This window comes from Aquarana catesbeiana, linkage group LG04 (assembly GCF_042186555.1).
Source record: "Aquarana catesbeiana isolate 2022-GZ linkage group LG04, ASM4218655v1, whole genome shotgun sequence".
Taxonomy (NCBI): domain Eukaryota; kingdom Metazoa; phylum Chordata; class Amphibia; order Anura; family Ranidae; genus Aquarana; species Aquarana catesbeiana.
The window spans coordinates 267447570-267468407 of NC_133327.1; the positions used below are offsets into that span (position 1 = coordinate 267447570).

Sequence of the window (20838 nt, forward strand, 5' to 3'; positions counted from 1 at the left end):
GAGGAAAGCGGCCAACGCTTCCTACCGCTAAGATGGTCACGGCTCCTCCGTTCTCTCCGACGCGTCACTCGTCATCCAGCTCCGCCCGATGTTTCGTCACTATCGTGCGTCATTAGGGGCGTGGTTGTGACGTACGACGGTCGGGAGTTTAAATAGAGAGACGAAATCAGGAAGAGCATGAATTGTATGCGCTCCAAAGAGGCGGAAGTAATTACCCTCCCGCTTCTGGAATGCAAAAGCCGGAAATAGACCCAGGGACTACACCATAAGATGCGCTCCACGATCGTAACAAGCAAAAAACGAATAAGTGATCATTAGATTTGAATAAAAATATCCTTAAATTCATAAGGAACACAAACATCTGGACTATTTATAAATAATCAGTTAAAATAAATGAAATTGTTTTCAAACAATTTAAAAACGCATTCAATAGCAAAAATAGTTATACAATGAAAACTGCAGAAAAAAGCATTAAGCCATTGAATCTTAAGACATAACAGGAAGTTCCCAATGGGATACAGCCATAAAATAAAAAAAGTGGACATTGAGCCAATGAAAGAGAAATAATCGCATCGTAGAAAACTCAAGAAGCAGCGCCATCTGGCGGTATTATACATAATCATTGTCCAGAAAAGTTAATACAGTCACAACAGGTCAAAAAAGTCTAGTTAGAACAAATCTATAATCAAATGGATCAAAAGCAACCTAGCTATTATTAATGAAGGCATTTACATCCCACTCAAAGTTCATACCAAATGGGGTGTAAGTTTGAGCTAAATAAATCCATTTGGTTTCTAGACGGGATATTTCCCTCACCATATGGCTACCCCTCCAGTGACCACAAAACTTATCAATGCCCAAAAAGATAGTACCCTCTGGATTCCGATCATGATTTAAAGCAAAATGCTTAGAAAGGCTATGTTTTGTAAAGCCTTGTTTGATGTTGGCCACATGTTCGCCAAGTCGAACATGCAGCATACGTTTAGTTCGACCAATGTATTGTTTCCCACATGTACATTTTATCACATATACCACATACTTTGTCGAACATATGATAAAGGGTTTGACCGTAAAAGTTTCCTGGGTGGCCGTTGATTGAAAAGAATCGACCCTCCTACCCCTGATATTATTCAGTTTGCAGATAGGGCACTTCCTACATGGGTAAAAGCCACCCATATTCTGGAAAAAGGATAGTTGTTTAGGCGGATCTACAATATTGGGTGCCACCTATAATTTTAATGGTGGAACGCCCCTATATACAACCCGTGGCTGCTCTGGTAAGACAGAGGCGAGGAGTCGATCAGCTTTCAACACCTTCCAATGCTTTTGCATTATTTTAACAGCAAAATGTTGATTGGAATAGCCAGTGATAAAGTAAAATTTAAAAGAATCGTCTAGTTTCTTTGGTTTAACCGTCAGAAGCTCCTCTCTATTCCTTGCTCTGGCCAAGCAAAGAGCTTCATCCAATTCAGTGGGGCTATATCCTTTCTCAATAAATCTCTTTCTAAGAACCAAGGCCTCACTGTCAAAATCATCATGATTCGTACAATTGCACCTTAGTCTGAGAAACTGACCCTTGGGAATTGCCTTACAACGTATCAACTGGAACGACACATATATTTGCCACTGCAGATGTTTCCTCTCTGTACACTGTGATCTTCCACCAACATGGGGAGGGAGGCAGTTAATAATTTTTTACAGCAGGATCATCTCCATGTCCGTCAAAGAAAGTTCATTTTGAAACTTTTGGATTTTGCGATGGAGCGGAACTATTTTTGGTACAATGGCTCCTATTATGTTCAAAGTAGGGGAGTGGCTATGGGGGCAAAATTTGCCCCTAGTATGGCTAATTTGTTCATGGCCAAGTGGGAGGAGGATGTCATCTATGGGGAGCCTAGACCAGAGTTGTTGTTCTGGGCAAGGTACATAGACGACATCCTCCTCCTATGGGATGGTACTCTGGATGCTCTTAATAGTTTTATTTCCGGTTTAAATCAGAACGATTGAGGTATTGTTTTAACTGCAAAGTGCAATTGTACGAATCATGATGATTTTGACAGTGAGGCCTTGGTTCTTAGAAAGATTTATTGAGAAAGGATATAGCCCCACTGAATTGGATGAAGCTCTTTGCTTGGCCAGAGCAAGGAATAGAGGGGAGCTTCAAAGAAGCTAGGTAGACGATTCATTTATATTTTTTCTTTATCACTGGCTATTCCAATCAACATTTTGCTGTTAAAAAAAATAATGCAAAAGCATTGGAAGGGGTTGAAAGTTGATCGACTCCTGGCCTCTGTCTTACCAGAGCAACCATGGGTTGTATATAGGGGCGTTCCACCATTAAAATTATCGCTGGCACCCAATATTGTAGATCCGCCTAAACAACTATCCTTTTTCCAGAATATGGGTGGCTTTTACCCATGTAGGAAGTGCCCTATCTGCAAACTGAATAATATCAGGGGTAGGAGGGCCGATTCTTTTCAGTCAACGGCCACCCAGGAAACTTTTACGATCAAACCCTTTATCACATGTTCGACAAATTATGTGGTATATGTGATAAAATGTACATGTGGGAAACAATACATTGGTCGAACTAAACGTATGCTGCATGTTCGACTTAGCGAACATGTGGCCAACATCAAACGAGGCTTTACAAAATATAGCCTTTCTAAGCATTTTGCTTTAAATCATGATCAGAATCCAGAGGGTACTATCTTTCTGGGCATTGATAAGTTTTGTGGTCACTGGAGGGGTAGCCATATGGTGAGGGAAACATCCTGTCTAGAAACCAAATGGATTTATTTAGCTCAAACTTACATCCCATTTGGTATGAACATTGAGTGGGATGTAAATGCCTTCATTAATAATAGCTAGGTTGCTTTTGATCCATTTGGATATAGATTTGTTCTAACTAGGCTTTTTTGACCTGTTGTGACTGTATTAATTTTTCTGGACAATGATTATGTATAATACCGCCAGATGGCGCTGCTTCTTGGTTTTCTACGATGCGATTATTTCTCTTTCATTGTCTCAATGTTCACTTTTGTTATTTTATGGCTGTATCCCATTGGGAACTTCCTGTTATGTCTTAAGATTCAATGGCTTAATGCTTTTTTCTGCAGTTTTCATTGTATAACTATTTTTGCTTTTGAATGCGTTTTTAAATTGTTTGAAAACAATTTCATTTATATTAACTGATTATTTATAAATAGTCCAGATGTTTGTGTTCCTTATGAATTTGAGGATATTTTTATTCAAATCTAATGATCACCTATTAGTTTTTAGCTTGTTACGATCGTGGAGCGCATTTTATGGTGTAGCCCCTGGGTCTATTTCCGGCTTTTGCATTCCAGAAGCGGGAGGGTAATTACTTCCGCCTCTTTGGAGTGCATACAATTCATGCTCTTCCTGATTCTGTCTCTCTATTTAAACTCCCGGTCGTACGTCACAACCACGCCCCTGATGATGCACGATAGTGACAAAACATCGGGCGGAGCTGGATGACGAGTGACACGTCGGCGAGAACGGAGGAGCCGTGACCATCTTAGCGGTAGGAAGCGTTGGCTGCTTTCCTCAATTTGCTTTTATCCCTTTGTCCAAATGCGAGTGTCCATTTGAATTTGGTACTTAATAAATTTGTTATGTGGAATGTCTGCGCAATGAGTCCTTCCCTTTTCGTTCACATCTACACTTAATGCTTTGCTGCAAATGTGGAGTGCTTTCGCTGGCTACTAATCCTTATTGCATTATTGGAGCGAGGAGCCTAAGATAAAGAGACGCCTGTTTCCTGTAGTTACCACTCTATTGTTATGCTACATAACCCACTACCTGACGGTAAGGGTCAGTGTGTTTGGGGTGATGGTCTTCTTTTCACTTCATGCCTGTGGAGATCTGCTGTGATTTGCCTTTGATTGCTTCAGACAACTCTTATATAATATCTTCTATGGACTTTTTCCATCATTTTTTCTATAGCGCTACACTTATACCCCCTATTTATCCTTTTATTGTACCAAACAATACTGTGTCAGCTGCTTATTTCTTATTGCTTTTGATATAGCGCAACAAATTCAAGTTTTATATTTTGAAGATTAAAGCTGACTAACTGCCATGCACAGCTGCTCCACTTTTGATAAATGTCCCCCATGAGAAGTTGAAAGCTGCGCAACGAATGTCATTAACGTTTAGGCAGTTTATGCTCAAAGATGAATGCCCAGTACACAAAAATTCTGCATGTTGCGCCTGTGCTTTTCACCTACAAGAAAACCCTGGAATCTCATACACATGGACCAAACACCCAGTGTACATAAGGCCTTAAAGCAGTATTAAACCCAACACCAAAAATATATATATTTTTTGGCCTTTTCCCTCCGTTTTCACTGGTGATTTGGCCAGTAACACACCTCTTGTATCAGCGTGCCCCCACTCTAGATGAAGGAGCACAGCGCACATGGGGACAGCAGAATTGCCTGTCTGGGGGGAGGGGAGTGTTGGATTTTTACTAAAAGATTTAGAATACACAAATTGAAGCCAAACTCTAGCTCAACTGCACAAGCAGTTACATCAACCATTTTTTTTTATTTTAGGCTTTAAAGTAAGAACACTGATCATTATAACTACCCCTTGTCAGTGGTAAATGGTTTGTCTCATCCCTGTAACTGATACATCTGCAAGAGAGATTGTTCTTTTGAAAAATATTTAATAGCCAAATCACCAGATAAAAATAGAAGCGAGAAAGCCTAAAAAGAAAATGAATGCAGTCATTGAATCAAACTTTTTACACACGGGCATAAATCGTCCAAAATTGATCTTTTAACGTGTGTGTACAGTTGTCTGTTCTACAGAAGCCAGTCTCATGACCAGCTTATGTCCAACGGACATGCTGAAAAACCAGCATCTGACCTGCATCTGATCAGCACTGGCAGCCAACAACTTCCAGTGCTGATCAGTGTATTCCAAAGGCACAGTGGGGGTTATCGCTACACCAACACCTAAGAATTGGTAAGCTGCAATATAATAAATATTTGCTTTTTGTGTTTAATACCACTCTAAGTATTTAAAACTAGATGTCCTTCTTAACAGCTGGAATTACAACAGGACCAATTTAGCTTTGGTGAAAACCATACTCCAAGCAAATCGTTTACTTTAGTGTATATAGAAATATTCAAAACAGTCCCCTTGTGCTGAAGAAACTAACAATGTTACTTTTGCCCCTACAACAGTCTTAAAAACATAAAAATGTGAATAAACCTGAGCATTTAGAGGAAATCCACACAAACAGGAGAAAACATAAGCTAGCTACACATTATCTTTGGTAAGGATTATTCCCAGGTCCTTAGGGCAGCAAAGCCAAAGTACTAACCACTATGTGGTGCCATGCATATACTAATAATCAAGGCAAAACTGACAGAAAGATTGTCCGTATTTTTAACTGTCTGTCTTTCATCCAGGCAGCGCACTACACCACCCTATTCTGAAACTAGAGAAAATACCTGTTGCTCTTTCCAGAAATAGTGTGTAAATGTAACTTCCCGTGAAATGAACTACGCTCACAAACTATGCTATCGGTTACAAAAACCAACTGAGTATTACTTACATGTAAAGTGCCTGAATCAGTGAAGTCTAGCTGAAGTCCCATTTGGTCACAAAATTCAATCAAGTCATTTAGCAATTTATTCTGTGGAGGTGGGTGACGGCGAAGTAGTGCCTGCTCTGGAAAACTGCGATAGATTTTATGTGCAACCGCCATATTTGCAAGAAGCATAAACTCTTCAACCAGCCTGCAAAGAAGTCAAGTTTACAATTAAACCATTATGTACTTAACAGCTGTAACAATTATTTGCAAAATGTTCAAGTGACCTTTGGCTTTTAATCACCATCATTCAAAAACATTGCCGGTAAATTCTCATAAGTAAGGTATTGCTTTGAACTGAAGACAATTTAACACACATAAAAACACATGTTCACTGAATGTAATCACAGTTGATAGATGAAGGTGTCATCAAACTACCACATGAAGGGTATTGGCTATGTTGCACTGGATATTCCATCTTGTGCTTTTGAAACAAACCTATATCAAATAAAAAAAAAACATATATGTTGTTTATGCTTCAAAGTGGGTCGATTATATGCGGTTCTGCACCTTTATAAAATGTATCTTTGCCACTGATGAAGCCAACTGATGTGGTGCTGTGAATTGGGTTGTGGGTCACAATTTTATAGAAATCACAATTTGCTCACATAGGGAGGATGAATAATTTATATAGAGGTGAAAAATATTAGTAATTACAGTGCCTTGCAAAAGTATTCACCCCCCCCATGGCTTTTTACCTCTTGTTACATTACAGCCTTTAGTTCAATGTTTTTTAATCTGAATTATATGTGATGGATCAGAACACAATAGTCAAAGTTGGTGAAGTAAAATTAGAAAAATATACACATAAAACAATTTTTCAGAAATAAAAATAGGATTTTTATTACAGCTTACCTGTAAAAATCCTTTTCTTGGAGTACATCATGGGACACAGAGCCTTAAGTAATTACTTAATGGGTTATGGGCCACCTTCAGGTGTTGACACTGGTATAACCAATCAAGGAAGTTCACTCCCTATATAACCCCTCCTCCTTCCAGGAGCACATCAGTTTTTGTAGCAAAGCAATATACTTAAATCCCAAAAGAGGGGAGGGACCCCTGTGTTCCATGATGTATTCCAAGAAAAGGATTTTACAGGTAAGCTGTAATAAAAATCCTATTTTCTTTATTGTACATCATAGGACACAGAGCCTTAAGTAATTAATGAATGGGACGTCCCATAGCAATGCTACTTGAGGGGAGGGAGAGACAACCCGCAGGGTACCCCTAGACTTGAGGACTTATACTGCTGCCTGCAGCATACTGCTCCCAAAGGCGATATCCTCATACCTCCTTACATCCACCTGATAACATTTTTGTGAATGTATGCACTGAAGACCAAGTTGCGGCCTTACAGATCTGAGCCATGGAGGCCTGGTGACGCACTGCCCAAGAAGCACTAACAGCTCTGGTAGAGTGCTCCTTAACTTGAAATGGGGGAATCTTACCCCTTAATTATAAGTTTGAAATATAACTCGCCGAATCCACTTAGCAACAGCGGATTTCGACGCTGCCTGTCCTTTCTTAGGATCCTCTGGCAGAATAAATAAGACATCAGTCTTACGAATCTGAGCAGTTGTCTAACTAGATTTTCACTGCTCTCGCCACATCAAGACAATGTAGTGACTTATCTTCCCTGGAATATGGTTTTGAAAAAAAACGATGGCAGGACAATATCTTGTTCAGGTGAAAAGCTGAAACCACTTTTGGCAAAAAGCCTGGACGAGGGCGTAACACCACTCTGTCCTCATGAATAATCAAATATGGCTCTTTACAAGAAAGAGCAGCCAATTCTGAAACCCTCCTTGCTGAGGATATAGCAACCAAAAATACCAGCTTCCTTGTCAGAGGGACTAAGGAAGGGAATATAAGTGGGGGAAGATGGTAGTTGCGCTGTGATGAAGGGGGGGGGAGGGAAGCTACAAAGATGACTAAAGTGGCAAAGTCAACTAAAAAAGCAGAAACGGGCCAATGCATGAATAGATCCTACATGCTAAAAGAACATGGTGGGGATGCAGTGCAGTGCAACATAGCTGATCAACATGACATGTTGCGGGCAGACAAAGCCTAATATATAAAAGGTAATCGTGAAACAGTGACTGCTTGAATATAGCAAAACAAAAATGCATATACCAACACAAATAGGGTGAATAATGACACAATGCAAAAAAAAAAAAAAAAAAATATATATATATATATATATATATATATATATATATATATATATATATATATATAATGCAAGAAAAATATATGTGGGCTAGTGCCCCATTAGCAAAAACGTGCCAGATCCTGGTGAACTACAAGTGACAAATCCCTAGGACAAACATGAATATTAGTTCTATCATCCAGTCCAAAAAGCAAAAACACGTGATGAGAAACACAAAACAAGTCCAATCGTGAAGGGAGTGGGGGATCTTCAGTGAGGACACCTCCGTGTTTGCAAGCCGCTTACCTTACAGCTGTAAGGTGTACAGCCTGTGTTGCAAATGACCCGCAGGTGTAGACGTTCCGTGTATACAGGCAGTGACAATGATGAACATGCCAAGCGAAATATAAAAAATAAAAAGTATACAGCATGTAAAATAACTCTGCAACGACCACAGTGGAGGGGGGCAAGACACACACAGGGGGAGGTTGCACTCACTTTCATGAAGTGAGTGTGGGCATCAATCCACGAGCGCCGAGCTCGTATGCCTCCAGGAGTGTCACCAATCTGGAATCTGTCCCCGTGCCTGGAAACTGGAATATGTCCCTGTGCCTCTCTCCTCAGTGTTCGTCAGGTAGAGTAGTGATGTACAGTGTGAGGGGGAGAGAGACGCACATAGCGTGATCCCATATAAAAGGTATATTTATTTAATAAAACAAGTCCAATCAACTTACATTTAAAACAATGCTGCAGTGTGTAGTAACTACGAGCGCCGAGCTCGTCTCCTGTTTGTCTGGACTGAAGGATTCACCTTTTAGCAGATTCTTTAGTAACCACCAATTGAGGCTTTGGGACAGCTGCATTGGCAAATCCAAAGCTTGGATCGTTTTGTTCCAAGCAAATAGAATACTGTTTTGCAATGTCTCGAATGGAACTGGGCATAGGAAACTGCTTCGAATGAAGCCACCATCCTTTCTAACAACCTCATGCAAAGGCGAATGGAGGGATCTCCTTTTGACCTGACCATCTGCAACAACTCTCTTATGGAACTGTCTTTTGCTTGGGCAAGAACACCCTTTTTCTGGGCTTTATCTATGATCAGACCCAAATACTCCAGCTTTTTTAGCGGTTTTAAGGGAGACTTCACTAGGTCTGGAAAGCAACCCAGACTTTTCCAGGTAACTGGTTGTAATGCGTACACCTTACTCCAAACACTGATTGGTCTATTAGCAATAGATCATCTAGGTATGCCAATACTGTTTAAGCCATGTGCCCATGACCAGGCTAGAGGTGGGGCTAGCACTTTTGTGAACACTCGGGGTGCTGTAGCTGGCCCGAAGGGCAAGGCTATAAACTGAAATGCTGCTGTTCTACTTCGAACCGCAGAAACCCTTGGTGAGCGGGAAATATATGGACATGCAGATATGCATCCCTGATGCCGATAGACGCCAGAAGTTTTCCTCCTTGTAGGATAGAAACTACTGACCTGATTGACTCCACAAAGAGGAGCGGATCTTCAGGAACTGATTTAGATTTTTTTAGATCTAGAATGGATCTGTTTAATTTCTGCGTGGATCTGTACATGTACAGGAAACGCATGAAAAAGGCAGTAAGGGTTTTAAAGAAACCTAAGAAAAAAAAACTATCAGCTGATTCTACTAGAGGTAGCTTGAAAGAGGCACGAACCATCTCTGTTAGATTTCTACCAGCAATCTCTCAGATTGCAAGGCTGAAAACAGGTTCAACTCCAGTTGTCTCCTCCGCAGAGTAATCGATTTGCCTTTCTTCCCGGTCACCTGAGGGTAACCCCACATCCTCTACCCACTGTTCCCTTGATAAGAGATCTAAGGTGGGGGAGGGGGATCTAACACGCTTCCTATCCTTGGATAGCGGATGCGGTTAAAGTCACTAATTTTCCTTCTAGGCTCTGCAGGGCGGAGGAAAAACGCATTTTCAATAATGTATACAGGGGGCTGAATGTTTTTCTCCTCTAGAGTCCGACGGTGGAGGTAGCTGCCCGTGGCGCAGGGGAAGGAGCCCGTTTTAAATAAAAAGGATGTTTATACCTTCTTTTGGGCAAGAGTACCTTTCCTGCTAGAAATCATTTGGATGTATTTGACCAAATTCTCCCCAAATAGTCGCTCCCCATGAAAGGGGAAACTAGTCAGAAGTCTTTTTTGCAAGATGCTTCGGCTGACCAACCCTTTCACCACAGGGTCCTACGCATGTGTTTTAGCACAAGCGCAAGGCGGGACGCCTGGTGGATAGAGTCTTTTATGGAGTCTATGGCAAAACATAGCGCCCTTAGTAGTTCGGCTACTCATGGGCCTGTTGTGCAGGGACCTCCCTAAGGGCCTTTTGAACTGGTCCTTTAGGGACTGACAGATGCCTATTACGGTGACTGCAGGCTGAGAACGGCACCTGCCAGGAAAAAAAGGATTTTAACAAAAAAAACAGCTTCTTATCTTTAAGCATTTGTGCATTGTCTACTGGACAAGTTAAGTTTTTATTGATGCTGGAAATCGCAGCTATTCAGATAATCACATTCAGCATAAATAAGCCTTTTTTAGTAATGCATGAAAAGGCTGTAAAGGTTTTAAAGAACCCAAGGGACCGAACTTTCAGCTGATTCTGTTAGGGGTAGCATGAAAGTGGAATGAATCATCTCCTTAAGAGTTTGTACCATCAGTCTCTCAGATTGCGAGGTTGCATAAGGTTCATCAATTGTTGTTTCCTTCGCAGAGGAAAAATCAGCTTATTTTTCTACGTTATCGCCTGAGGGTACCTCATCCTGTGCCCACTGTTCCCTTGGTAAAGGGTTTGAGGTGGGGAAGGGGGATCTAGAAAGCTTCCTATCCCCTTGGATGGAGGATGCGATTAAAGCTGCTAATCTTCCTTCTAAGCCCTGCAGGGCAGAGGAAAATGCATCTTCAGTCACGTATACAGGGGCTGGCTGAAGTGTGAACAGCAGTTGCATCACCAATTGGTCCCACAACTCACCCTGGTTTGCCATGTCTGGTATCTCCGGAGAGGATGGCAGTGTGGAGGCATGACTGGAGTTCCCAGCGCCTGGAACTTTTGGTGCCTTAGTAGTAACCTTGGAAGCCATAGTGCTAAGCACAAAAGCAGAGGTACTCTAATGGAATTTACTATTTGCATAGTAGAAAAAAAAAACAAATGGCAGCATAAAGATTAATCTGATGCTAAACTACAATGTCTTTTACTGTATCAGAAATGCCTGTGTACACCCCTCATGTGTTCCAGCGCTCTGGTGTCCTGTGGCGGACTCCTTATTCAGCTGCTCTGGTAAACACCTTTAGTGATAAGAGCGTCAGCCTTATAGGACCTCTCAGGTGTAAGCCTGATTTCCTGTGCTTCTACGAGGACGCTGAGTCTCCATGCAGCGATGACTGCTTTAGCCACACTCCTTCCATCAACCCGCCCTCCTCTTTTTTCCAAAAGAAAACCTCAGCTCGCATGTGCACAGACCTGAAGGAGGAGAGGAGACTACAGCCTCCATGCGGTGTTTCTGTCCTCAGATGTTTAATGGAGCCGCCCAGCATCTCTCAAGGGGGGGGGGGGGGCAGGCGATTCTTTACCAGTTTGAGGCTTACTATGTCACACTGCTCAAAGATTTACAAGCTGTAATGTAGCTTTGAATGTACATGTACCCCCAGGCCCTCGGTTTCCCCACTTGGGGGGAGAGAAGATAAGAACCCCCTCCTGCTGTTTAGGACACACCACGTTGTTGTAGCTGGACACGGAGCTGGTGAAAGGGTATGTGTATTCTTACTCCCTCTAGAGGAGACTTTAAGGCATTACAATATTAGTATGAAAGAAAAGTCATAGGTGGGCTTTGCAGTTCCTAAGCTTTTCTCTTACCTTTTCCTCGCTGCAGGATACTGCTGTAAACAGACAGATCCAAACTTCACCCATCATGGCAGGCAGCGTAGTTAAACCTTCAAAGACCAGGTCCCTTTTAATAGAGGTTCCACTCCTTTTGACCTGTATAGCACCCCTCAGGACAACTTTAGGTAATGTAGCAAGACCAAAAAGAGTCCTGCTTCCTAGGGTCCAGCTCTCAAAGAGAAGCGTTAAAGGCAAAACCTCGTTCTTCTATGCGAGGCCCAGGTACTATCTTGTGGCTGCAGTGGCGTGGATGGATCCGGTTGTGGAGGCTTTTTAAATCCAGCATGGATACCTCCTGGAGCTCCTCACAGCACATCTTCACTGGGGACCAACACCTTAGACACTGGCGAAAAAACTGATGTGCTCCTGGACGGAGGAGGGGTTATATAGGGAGTGAACTTCCTTAATTGGGTATACCAGTGTCAACACCAGAAGGTGGCCCATAACCCATCAAGTAATTACATAAGGCTCTGTGTCCCATGATGTATGATAAAGAAAAACTGATAATTGGCATGTGCATATGTATTTACCCCCTTTGTTATGAAGGCCATAAAAAGCTCTGGTGCAATCAATAACCTTCAGCAGTCACATAATTAGTGAAATGATGTCCACTTGCGTGCAATTTAAGTGTCATATAATCGGTCATTACACATACACACATTTTTGAAAGGCCCCAGAGGCTGCAACACCTAAGCAAGAGGCACCACTAACCAAACACTGCCATGAAGACCAAAGAACTCTCCAAACAAGTAAGGGACAATGTTGTTGAGAAGTACAAGTCAGGGTTAGGTTATAAAGAAAATCCAAATCTTTGATGATGCCTAGGAGCAAAATGGAAAGAAATATGGCACAACAGCAAACCTGCCAAGAGACGGCCGCACACCAAAACTCATGGACCGGGCAAGAAGGGCCTTAATCAGAGAGGCAGCACAGAGACCAAAAGGTAACCCTGGAGGAGCTGCAGAGTTCCACAGCAGAGACTGGAGTATCTGTACATAGGAAAACAATAAGTCGTACGCTCCATAGAGTTGGGCTTTATGGCAGAGTGGCCAGAAGAAAGCCATTACTTTCAGCAAAAACAAAATGGCACGTTTTGAGTTTGCGAAAAGGCATGTGGGAGACTCTCAAAATGGATGGAGGAAGGTGCTCTGGTCTGATGAGACTAAAATTGAACTTTTTGGCTATCAAAGAAAATGCTATGTTTGGCGCAAACCCAACACATCACATCACCCAAAGAACGCCATCCTCACAGTGAAACATGGTGGTGGCAGCATCATGCTGTGGGGATGTTTTTCAGAAGTCGGGACTGGGAAACTGGTCAGGGTTGAGGAAAAGATGGATGGTGCTAAATACAGGGATATTCTTGAGAAAAACCTGCACCACTCTGTGTGTGATTTAAGGCTAGGACAGAGGTTTACCTTCTAGCAGGACAATGACCTCAAATACACTGCTAAAGCAACACTTGAGTGGTTTAGGGGAAACATGTAAATGTGTTGGAATGGCCTAGTCAAAGCCCAGACCTCAATCCAATAGAAAATCTGTAGTCAGAATTAAAGATTGCCGTTCACAAGCGCAAACCTTCCAACTTGAAGAAGCTGGAGCAGTTTTGCAAGAAGGAATGGGCAAAAATCCCAGCGGTAAGATGTGGCAAGCTCAGAGACGTATCCAAAGCGACTTAGAGCTGTGATAGCCGCAAAAGGTGGCTCTACAAAGTATTGACTTTAGGGGGCGTGAATAGTTATGCACATTGAATTTTTCAGTTATTTTGTCCTACTTGTTGTTTGCTTCACAATAAAAAAAAAAAAAATCTTTCAAAGTTGTGGGCATCTTCTGTAAATTAAATGATGCAAATTCTCAAACAATCCATGTTAATTCCAGGTTGTGAGGCAACAAAACACAAAAATTGCCAAGGGGGGGTGAATATTTTTGAAAGGCACTGTATGACTCAGTACCTGCTGTACTGTCGCCCCCTCCCCTCTAGTGTGGTGTGCATTTGTATTCAGCCCCGATGAGTCAATACTTTGTAGAACCACCTTTTGCTGCAATTACAGCTGTCTTTTCGGGTATGTCTCTATCAGCTTTGCACAGCTAGAGAGTGACATTTTTGCCCATTCTTCTTGACAAAATAGCTCAAGCTCTGTCAGATTGGATGGAGAGAGTCCGTGAACAGTAATTTTCAAGTCTTGCCACAGATTCCCAATTGGATTTACAGTGGGGTGGGATACAGTGGGATTTACAGTGTCATTATTTGATCCCCTGCAGATTTTTCTAAGTTTGCCCACTTACAAAAAATGAAGGTTCTATACTTTTTATTGTAGGTTTATTTTAAAATGATAGAGACAGAATATCATCCAAAAATCCAGAAAAAAACCCCACAGGATACAAATGTTATAAATTGAGTTGCAGTTCAGGGAGTAAAATAAGTATTTGAATCCCATAACTTAATACTTGGTGGAGAAACCCAAGCAGAGGTAAGAAGTTTCCTGTAGTAGGTGACCAGGTTTGCACACATCTCAGGAGGTATTTCGATCTACTCTTCTTTACAGATCTTCTCTAAATCCTTAAGGTTTCTTGGCTGTCGCTTGACAACTCGAAGTTTCAGTTCCCTCCATAAATGTTCTATAGGTTTCAGTCTGGAAATTGGCTAGGCCACTCCATAACCTTAATGTGCTGCTTCTTGAACCACTCCTTTGTTGCCTTGGCGGTATGTTTTTGTCATTGTCATGCTGAAATACCCATCCATGACCCATCTTCAGTGTTATGGCTGAGGGAAGAAGGTTCTCATCCAAAATTTTACAATACATGGCCCCGTCCATTGGCCCCTCAGTGCGGCAAAGTCAGTCTATACCTTTAGCAGAGAAACAGCACCAAAACATAATGTTTCTACAACCGTGCTTGACTGTAGGGACGGTGATTCTTAGGGTCATAGTCAGCATTTTTCTTTCTCCAAACATGGCGAGTCCCCCTCCTCAAGAAGACACATCTGCAGTCATGCCAATTAACATCTAAATGATTTAGAGTAGGACTGGCAGAAAGTTCTGTGGTCAGATGAGACCAAAATTGAGCTCTTTGGCATTAACTCGACTTGCCATGTTTGGAGGAAGAAAAATGCTGACTATAACCCCAAGGACACCATCCCTACAGTCAAGCATAGAGGTGGAAACATAATGCTTTGGGCCGGGTTCTTTGCTAAAGGTACAAGCCAACTTTGCCGCCATGGACGAAGCGATGTATTGTAAAATCTTGGACGAGAACCTTCTTCCCTCAGCCAGAACACTAAAGATGGGTCTTCCAGCATGAAAATGACCAAATTTATGGAGGGAACTAAAATGGAGTTGCCAAGAGACGGCCAAGAAACCTTAAGGATTTAAAGAAGATCCTTGAAGAGTGGACCAAAATCCCTCCTGAGATGTGTTCACGGGGGTGGGCGGGGGTCAAAGAGCACACACGGGGGGGGTCACAGAGCGCACAGGGGTCAGCGGTCACAGAGCGCACGGGGGTCAGCGGTCACAGAGCGCACGGGGGTCAGCGGTCACAGAGCGCACGGGGGTCAGCGGTCACAGAGCGCACGGGGTCAGCGGTCAAAGAGCGCACGGGGGTCAGCGGTCAAAGAGCGCACGGGGGTCAGCGGTCAAAGAGCGCACGGGGGTCAGCGGTCAAAGAGCGCACGGGGGTCAGCGGTCAAAGAGCGCACGGGGGTCAGCAGTCAAAGAGCGCACGGGGGGCAGAGAGCGCACGGGGGGCAGAGAGAGCACAGGGGGCAGAGAGAGCACGGGAGCCAGAGAGAGAACAGGGGGGCAGAGAGAACAGGGGGGCAGAGAGAACAGGGGGGCAGAGTGAACAGGGGGGCAGAGTGAACAGGGGGGCAGAGTGAACAGGGGGGCAGCAGTAAGGATAGGAGGAGCAGTTGGGATGGCTACATAAAGAAGAATAATTCTCTTAATTTCCTCCTGCAGCCTCAGAACGCTCGCTTCTCCTCCTCTCCCTTCCTTTCAAAGGCTGCAGGAGGAAAGAGCAGCCCAGCTGCCTTGGGCCCCACAAGGACTTGCGGCGTGGGCCCACAGGGCAAGTGCCCGGCGTGCCCTATGGCCAGTCCGGGCTTGCTTTTGACACTTTTTTGGGGACCGGTGACACCAATACAGTGATCAGTGCTAAACAAAAATATGCACGGTCACTGTACTAATGACACTGGCTGGGGAGGGGTTTACATCAGGTGCAAACAAATAGTTAAATGTGTTCCTAGACGGTGCTTCATTAAACTGTGGAAGGTGCCTGTACTAGGAGAAGGCAGAGATCCATGTTCCTGCTTATCAGGAACACAGGGTCAATGTCTTCCCCGCTGACAGAATGGCAATCTGCCTTGTTTACATAGGCAGACTGCCGTTCTGCCTGTGTAACGAATAATCGGCGGGTGCCGGCGGACATAGTGTCCGAGGTACCCGCTGATTATTCACAGCAGGAGCAGGCTGCTGGTGGTGTGCCTGCGTGCTCCTACCCCGAAAGTGCTGGATCACGTACTAGGTACGTGATCCAGCACAGGAGAGCAGCCTGGCTGCTGTATATATACAGTATACGGTCGGCAATCAGTTAATCATACAAACCTGTATACAGTAAACACGATAAACCAAAGCCATTTACATATACATACAGATGAGACAACTCTCTGGATAGCATAAAGGCTTACTGGCTGAAGTCCAATGCAATAGGAGTCACAAAAGAAAGAAAATAGAAACTGACACACTAAAAAGGTAAATATGTCCACAAAAGGTAAATATGTCCACTAAAGGGGAACGCGACCAATGTAATTCTTGGTATGATATGGCCATAAGTTTAGTTGTATTAAAAAGCATGCTAGTGATGCTGAAGTGTCTTCTCCGACAATTCCAAACACTAGAAAAAAGTTCTACCTTTCCTTAAGTTTCCTGGAACTGTTTATATACAGTAGCTGTAGAACAGCTTTGGATTATAGTAGCAAAGTTAGTTATGCAAGAACTCCATAGACTTGCATAATTGCTACAATTTATGTACATACCAGTTGCATTTTAACAATGTAACATTTTATGTAATGACATATGCCTGCAGAGAGCGCACGTGTACTGAACATGAACCACACAGTGAAGATACTCATTAAGCACTTTCACTGACAGTATTATGTGAGAGATACATGCATTACTATGAAGAGCATGTGATGTATTTATGCATTGTCATTAAGAGTACGTGATTTATTTTTATTATTTTTTAAAGAACTACTGGTGTCTTACATCTGCTGAGGAATTTTCAGTCCATGAGCATGGTTAGACTTATTACACATGATCTGGATAGCTGCAGCTTACTCACATGTGTGCTAACAGAACGGTTTAACATGGGAAATGTATGTTAGACACTGATATAGCACCTGAACCCTGCTGGTACTTGCTTTGCTCATAGGGCTTTCCCTATCCACTTCCCTCAAATGGACGTACCCATACTTCCTTGTATTGAAGTGGTCAACTGGGGCCATTTAGGAGAGGGGGAAGGGGAATAGGGGAATGTTAGGACTTTGTGTGAAGCACACCACCAGAACTAAATGAATCAATGTGTATTATTTAATGGTGTACATGGATGCATGTGGGACAATACATATATAACACAAAATACACACACACACATATATATATATATATCTCTATATCTATACACACACACATTCCTGCATAGTACATGGAATATATTACAAATATATTAAATGTAGCCCAAACTTGCATATAGACATAATTGATTGCACACATGATATTCTAAAATTGATTCAAAATTCTTCAAGGTAGTCTCATAGTAGACACGTAGTAGCTGTGACAATACATCGCTAGAAAGCTCTGCACACGTTTCGTGGATAACTTCCACTTATCAGGAGCAAAAGCGATATAGGTATGTCTGTAATAAAATATAAATTCCAAATAGTATAGTACCCAAGACAACAGAAAGAGATGGAACCACATCTTAATCCCAGCACTCTTACCTATAAATAAGCTACAGTATTCAACAACATGGGTAGTATTGGTAGCTGGAGGCACCATGGGAACATCACCCCCGGAAACTGAGGTGGCAATAACTGCGGCAACATATTGGTGAACAGAGAAGAAGCAATCAATAGTGATTTCGTCCCCAATAAATAACTGTGGTTGTAATAGGTGCTAAGTAAAGCCTATAGTGCTTCTGAGGAAAAATTATAAAGTGCATCAGCAAAGTGACTACACAAATAATTGGGGAAGATATGAAAACCATCCTGTTATCTTAGCTACTATACTAGTTGGCATTTATATTTTATTACAGACACACCTTTATCACATTTGATATAGGTATGTCTGGAGTTATCCACGAAACATGCGTAGAGCTTTCCATCGATGTACTGTTACAGCTACTGTGTCTATTATGAGACTACCTTGAAGAATTGTGAATCAATTTTATAATATCATGTGTGCAATCAATCATGTCTATCTGCAAGCTTGGGCTAAATTTAATATATTTTTAATATATACCATGTACTGAGTAGGAACACTTATGTGTGTGTGTGTATATATCTATATATATATATATATATATATATATATATATATATATATATATATATATATATATACACACACACACACACACACACACAATATATATATATATATATATATATATATATATATATATATATATATATATATATATACACACACACACACATACACACACAGAGGCTGCAACACCTAAGCAAGAGGTGCCACTAACCAAACACTGCCATGAAGACCAAGGAACTCTCCAAACAAGTAAGGGACAATGTTGTTGAGAAGTACAAGTCAGGGTTAGGTTATAAAAAAATATACAAATCTTTGATGATCCCTGGGAGCACCATCAAATCTATCATAACCAAATGGAAAGAACATGGCACAACAGCAAACCTACCAAGAGACGGCCGCACACCAAAATTCATGGACCGGGCAAGGAGGGCATTAATCAGAGAGGCAGCACAGAGATCTGAGGTAATCCTATAGGAGCTGGAGAGTTCCACAGCAGAGAGACTGGGGTATCTGTACAAAGGATGGCCAGGGCTGGTGCTACCACTAGGCAAACCAGGCAGCCGCCTAGGGCGCCCGGACACTGGTATTCCTACTCTCTTCTCTCTGCAGCAAGTAACAAAGTCTCAGCATCAGCAAGCAGCCACTGCTCCGTTTGCACATAGTGTCAGAGGAACAGTGGCAGAGAAGGCCTGTGTCTGTGTCCAGACTCCCACATGAATGGAAGCAAGCAACATTCATTGATGGGCGCTGGTGAGGCTGCATTTGAAGGGCGCTGGTGAGGCTGCATTTGAAGGGCGCTTCATTACAAAGGTGGGGTGTACATTGGCAGGACAAAGTGGGTGGAGTTAGGGGTGGAGCCGGGAGGGCGGCAAAATAAGGTGTCACCTAAAAAAAAACCTTGCACCAGCTTTGAGGACGACAAAAAGCCGTACGCTCCATAGAGTTGGGCTTTATGGCAGAGTGGCCAGAAGAAAGCTATTACTTTCAGCAAAAAACATAATGGCACATTTTGAGTTTGCGAAAAGGCATGTGGGAGACTCCCAAAATGTATGGAGGAAGGTGCTCTGGTCTGATGAGACTAAAACTGAACTTTTTGACCAAAGAAAACGCTATGTCTGGCGCAAAACCAACACATCACCCAAAGAACACCATCCCCACAGTGAAACATGGTGGTGGCAGCATCATGCTGTGGGGATGTTTTTCAGCAGTCGGGACTGGCAAACTGGTCAGAGTTGAGGGAAAGATGGATGGTGCTAAATACAGGGATATTCTTGAGCAAAACCTGTACCACTCTGTGTGTGATTTGAGGCTTGGGCGGAGGTTCACCTTGCAGGACAATGACCCCAAACCCTGCTAAAGCAACACTTGAGTGGCTTATGGGAAAACATGTAAATGTGTTGGAATGGCCTAGTTAAAGTCCAGACCTCAATCCAATAGAAAATCTGTGGTCAGACTAAAAGATTGCTGTTCACAAGCGCAAACCATCCAACTTGAAGGAGCTGGAGAAGTTTTGCAAGGACGAATGGGCAAAAATCCCAGTAGTAAGATGTAGTAAGATGTAGTAAGATGTGGCAAGCTCATAGAGACTTATCCAAAGCGACTTATCCAAAGCGACTTGGAGCTGTGATAGCCGCAAGAGGTGGCTCTACAAAGTATTCACTTTAGCGGGGTGAATCGTTATGCACATTGACTTTTTCTGTTATTTTGTCCTATTTGTTGTTTGCTTCACAAAAAAAAAAAAATCTTCAAAGTTGTGGGCATGTTCTGTAAATTAAATGATGCAAATCCTCTAACAATCCATGTTAATTCCAGGTTGTGAGGCAACCAAACACGAAAAATGCCAAGGGGGTGAATACTTTTGCAAGGCACTGTGTGTCCCGCAATATGTGAACGGTGATTGCACCACACATGTGAGGTATTGTCGCAAATGTTAGAGTGAGCAATAATTCTAGCACCAGACCTCCTGTTCATCTCTAAACTGGTAACCTGTTAAGACATTTAAAGCATTGTTGATGGAGATTTTCAAGTACCATAGGCGTACGCAGTTTTCAAAGTGAGACATGTTGGGTATCTATTTTTGAAAAACTGCTGCGCAAATATCGTGTGACATAAAATATTACAACACCCATCATTTTATTCTCCAAGCCTTTGCTTAAAATAATATATAACATTTGGGGGTTCTAAGTAATTTTCTAGCAAAAAAAACACATTACATTTATGTGAGCAGTGTCAGAATAGCCCCAAGCAAGGGGCTATAATGTCTGTAAGGGGTTTACTAGACACAAAGGCAAACTGTGTGATCTACAGCAAACCTACTACAACGCAAGTGGATATGAACAAATCATGTGCATAAAATAGAGGAATTTGTAACTGTGCATTGTTTACATATCAAAATAAAAAACAAATTCACAAGCTATTCAGACTTATGTTGTCTTGCTATATAAGCTGTAGCTCAGTCCCCCCTGAGTTTCAAGGTCAGCAAACATCGTGGATACCAAACAACCTAAAAGTATAGGCTGTGTCTGCGTGTATACTCCAATTCTATTACTTCCAGCACAATAAAGATACTCAATACAGTTGCTATATACCAATAAAGGTTTCACATGGAT

The 20838-nt window shown here is 42.3% G+C and overlaps 1 protein-coding gene across 22 annotated transcripts in view; it reads right to left on the bottom strand.

Moving 5' to 3' along the window:
- DIS3L2 (DIS3 like 3'-5' exoribonuclease 2) overlaps window positions 1–20838 on the bottom strand; it is a 1051599-nt gene that overhangs the window by 39222 nt on the left and 991539 nt on the right. For all 22 annotated transcript variants that reach the window (XM_073626503.1, XM_073626502.1, XM_073626498.1 and 19 more), the window contains one exon: window positions 5591–5774. In XM_073626503.1, the coding sequence (XP_073482604.1) occupies window positions 5591–5774 (184 nt within the window). The remainder of the gene's footprint in view (window positions 1–5590; window positions 5775–20838) is intronic.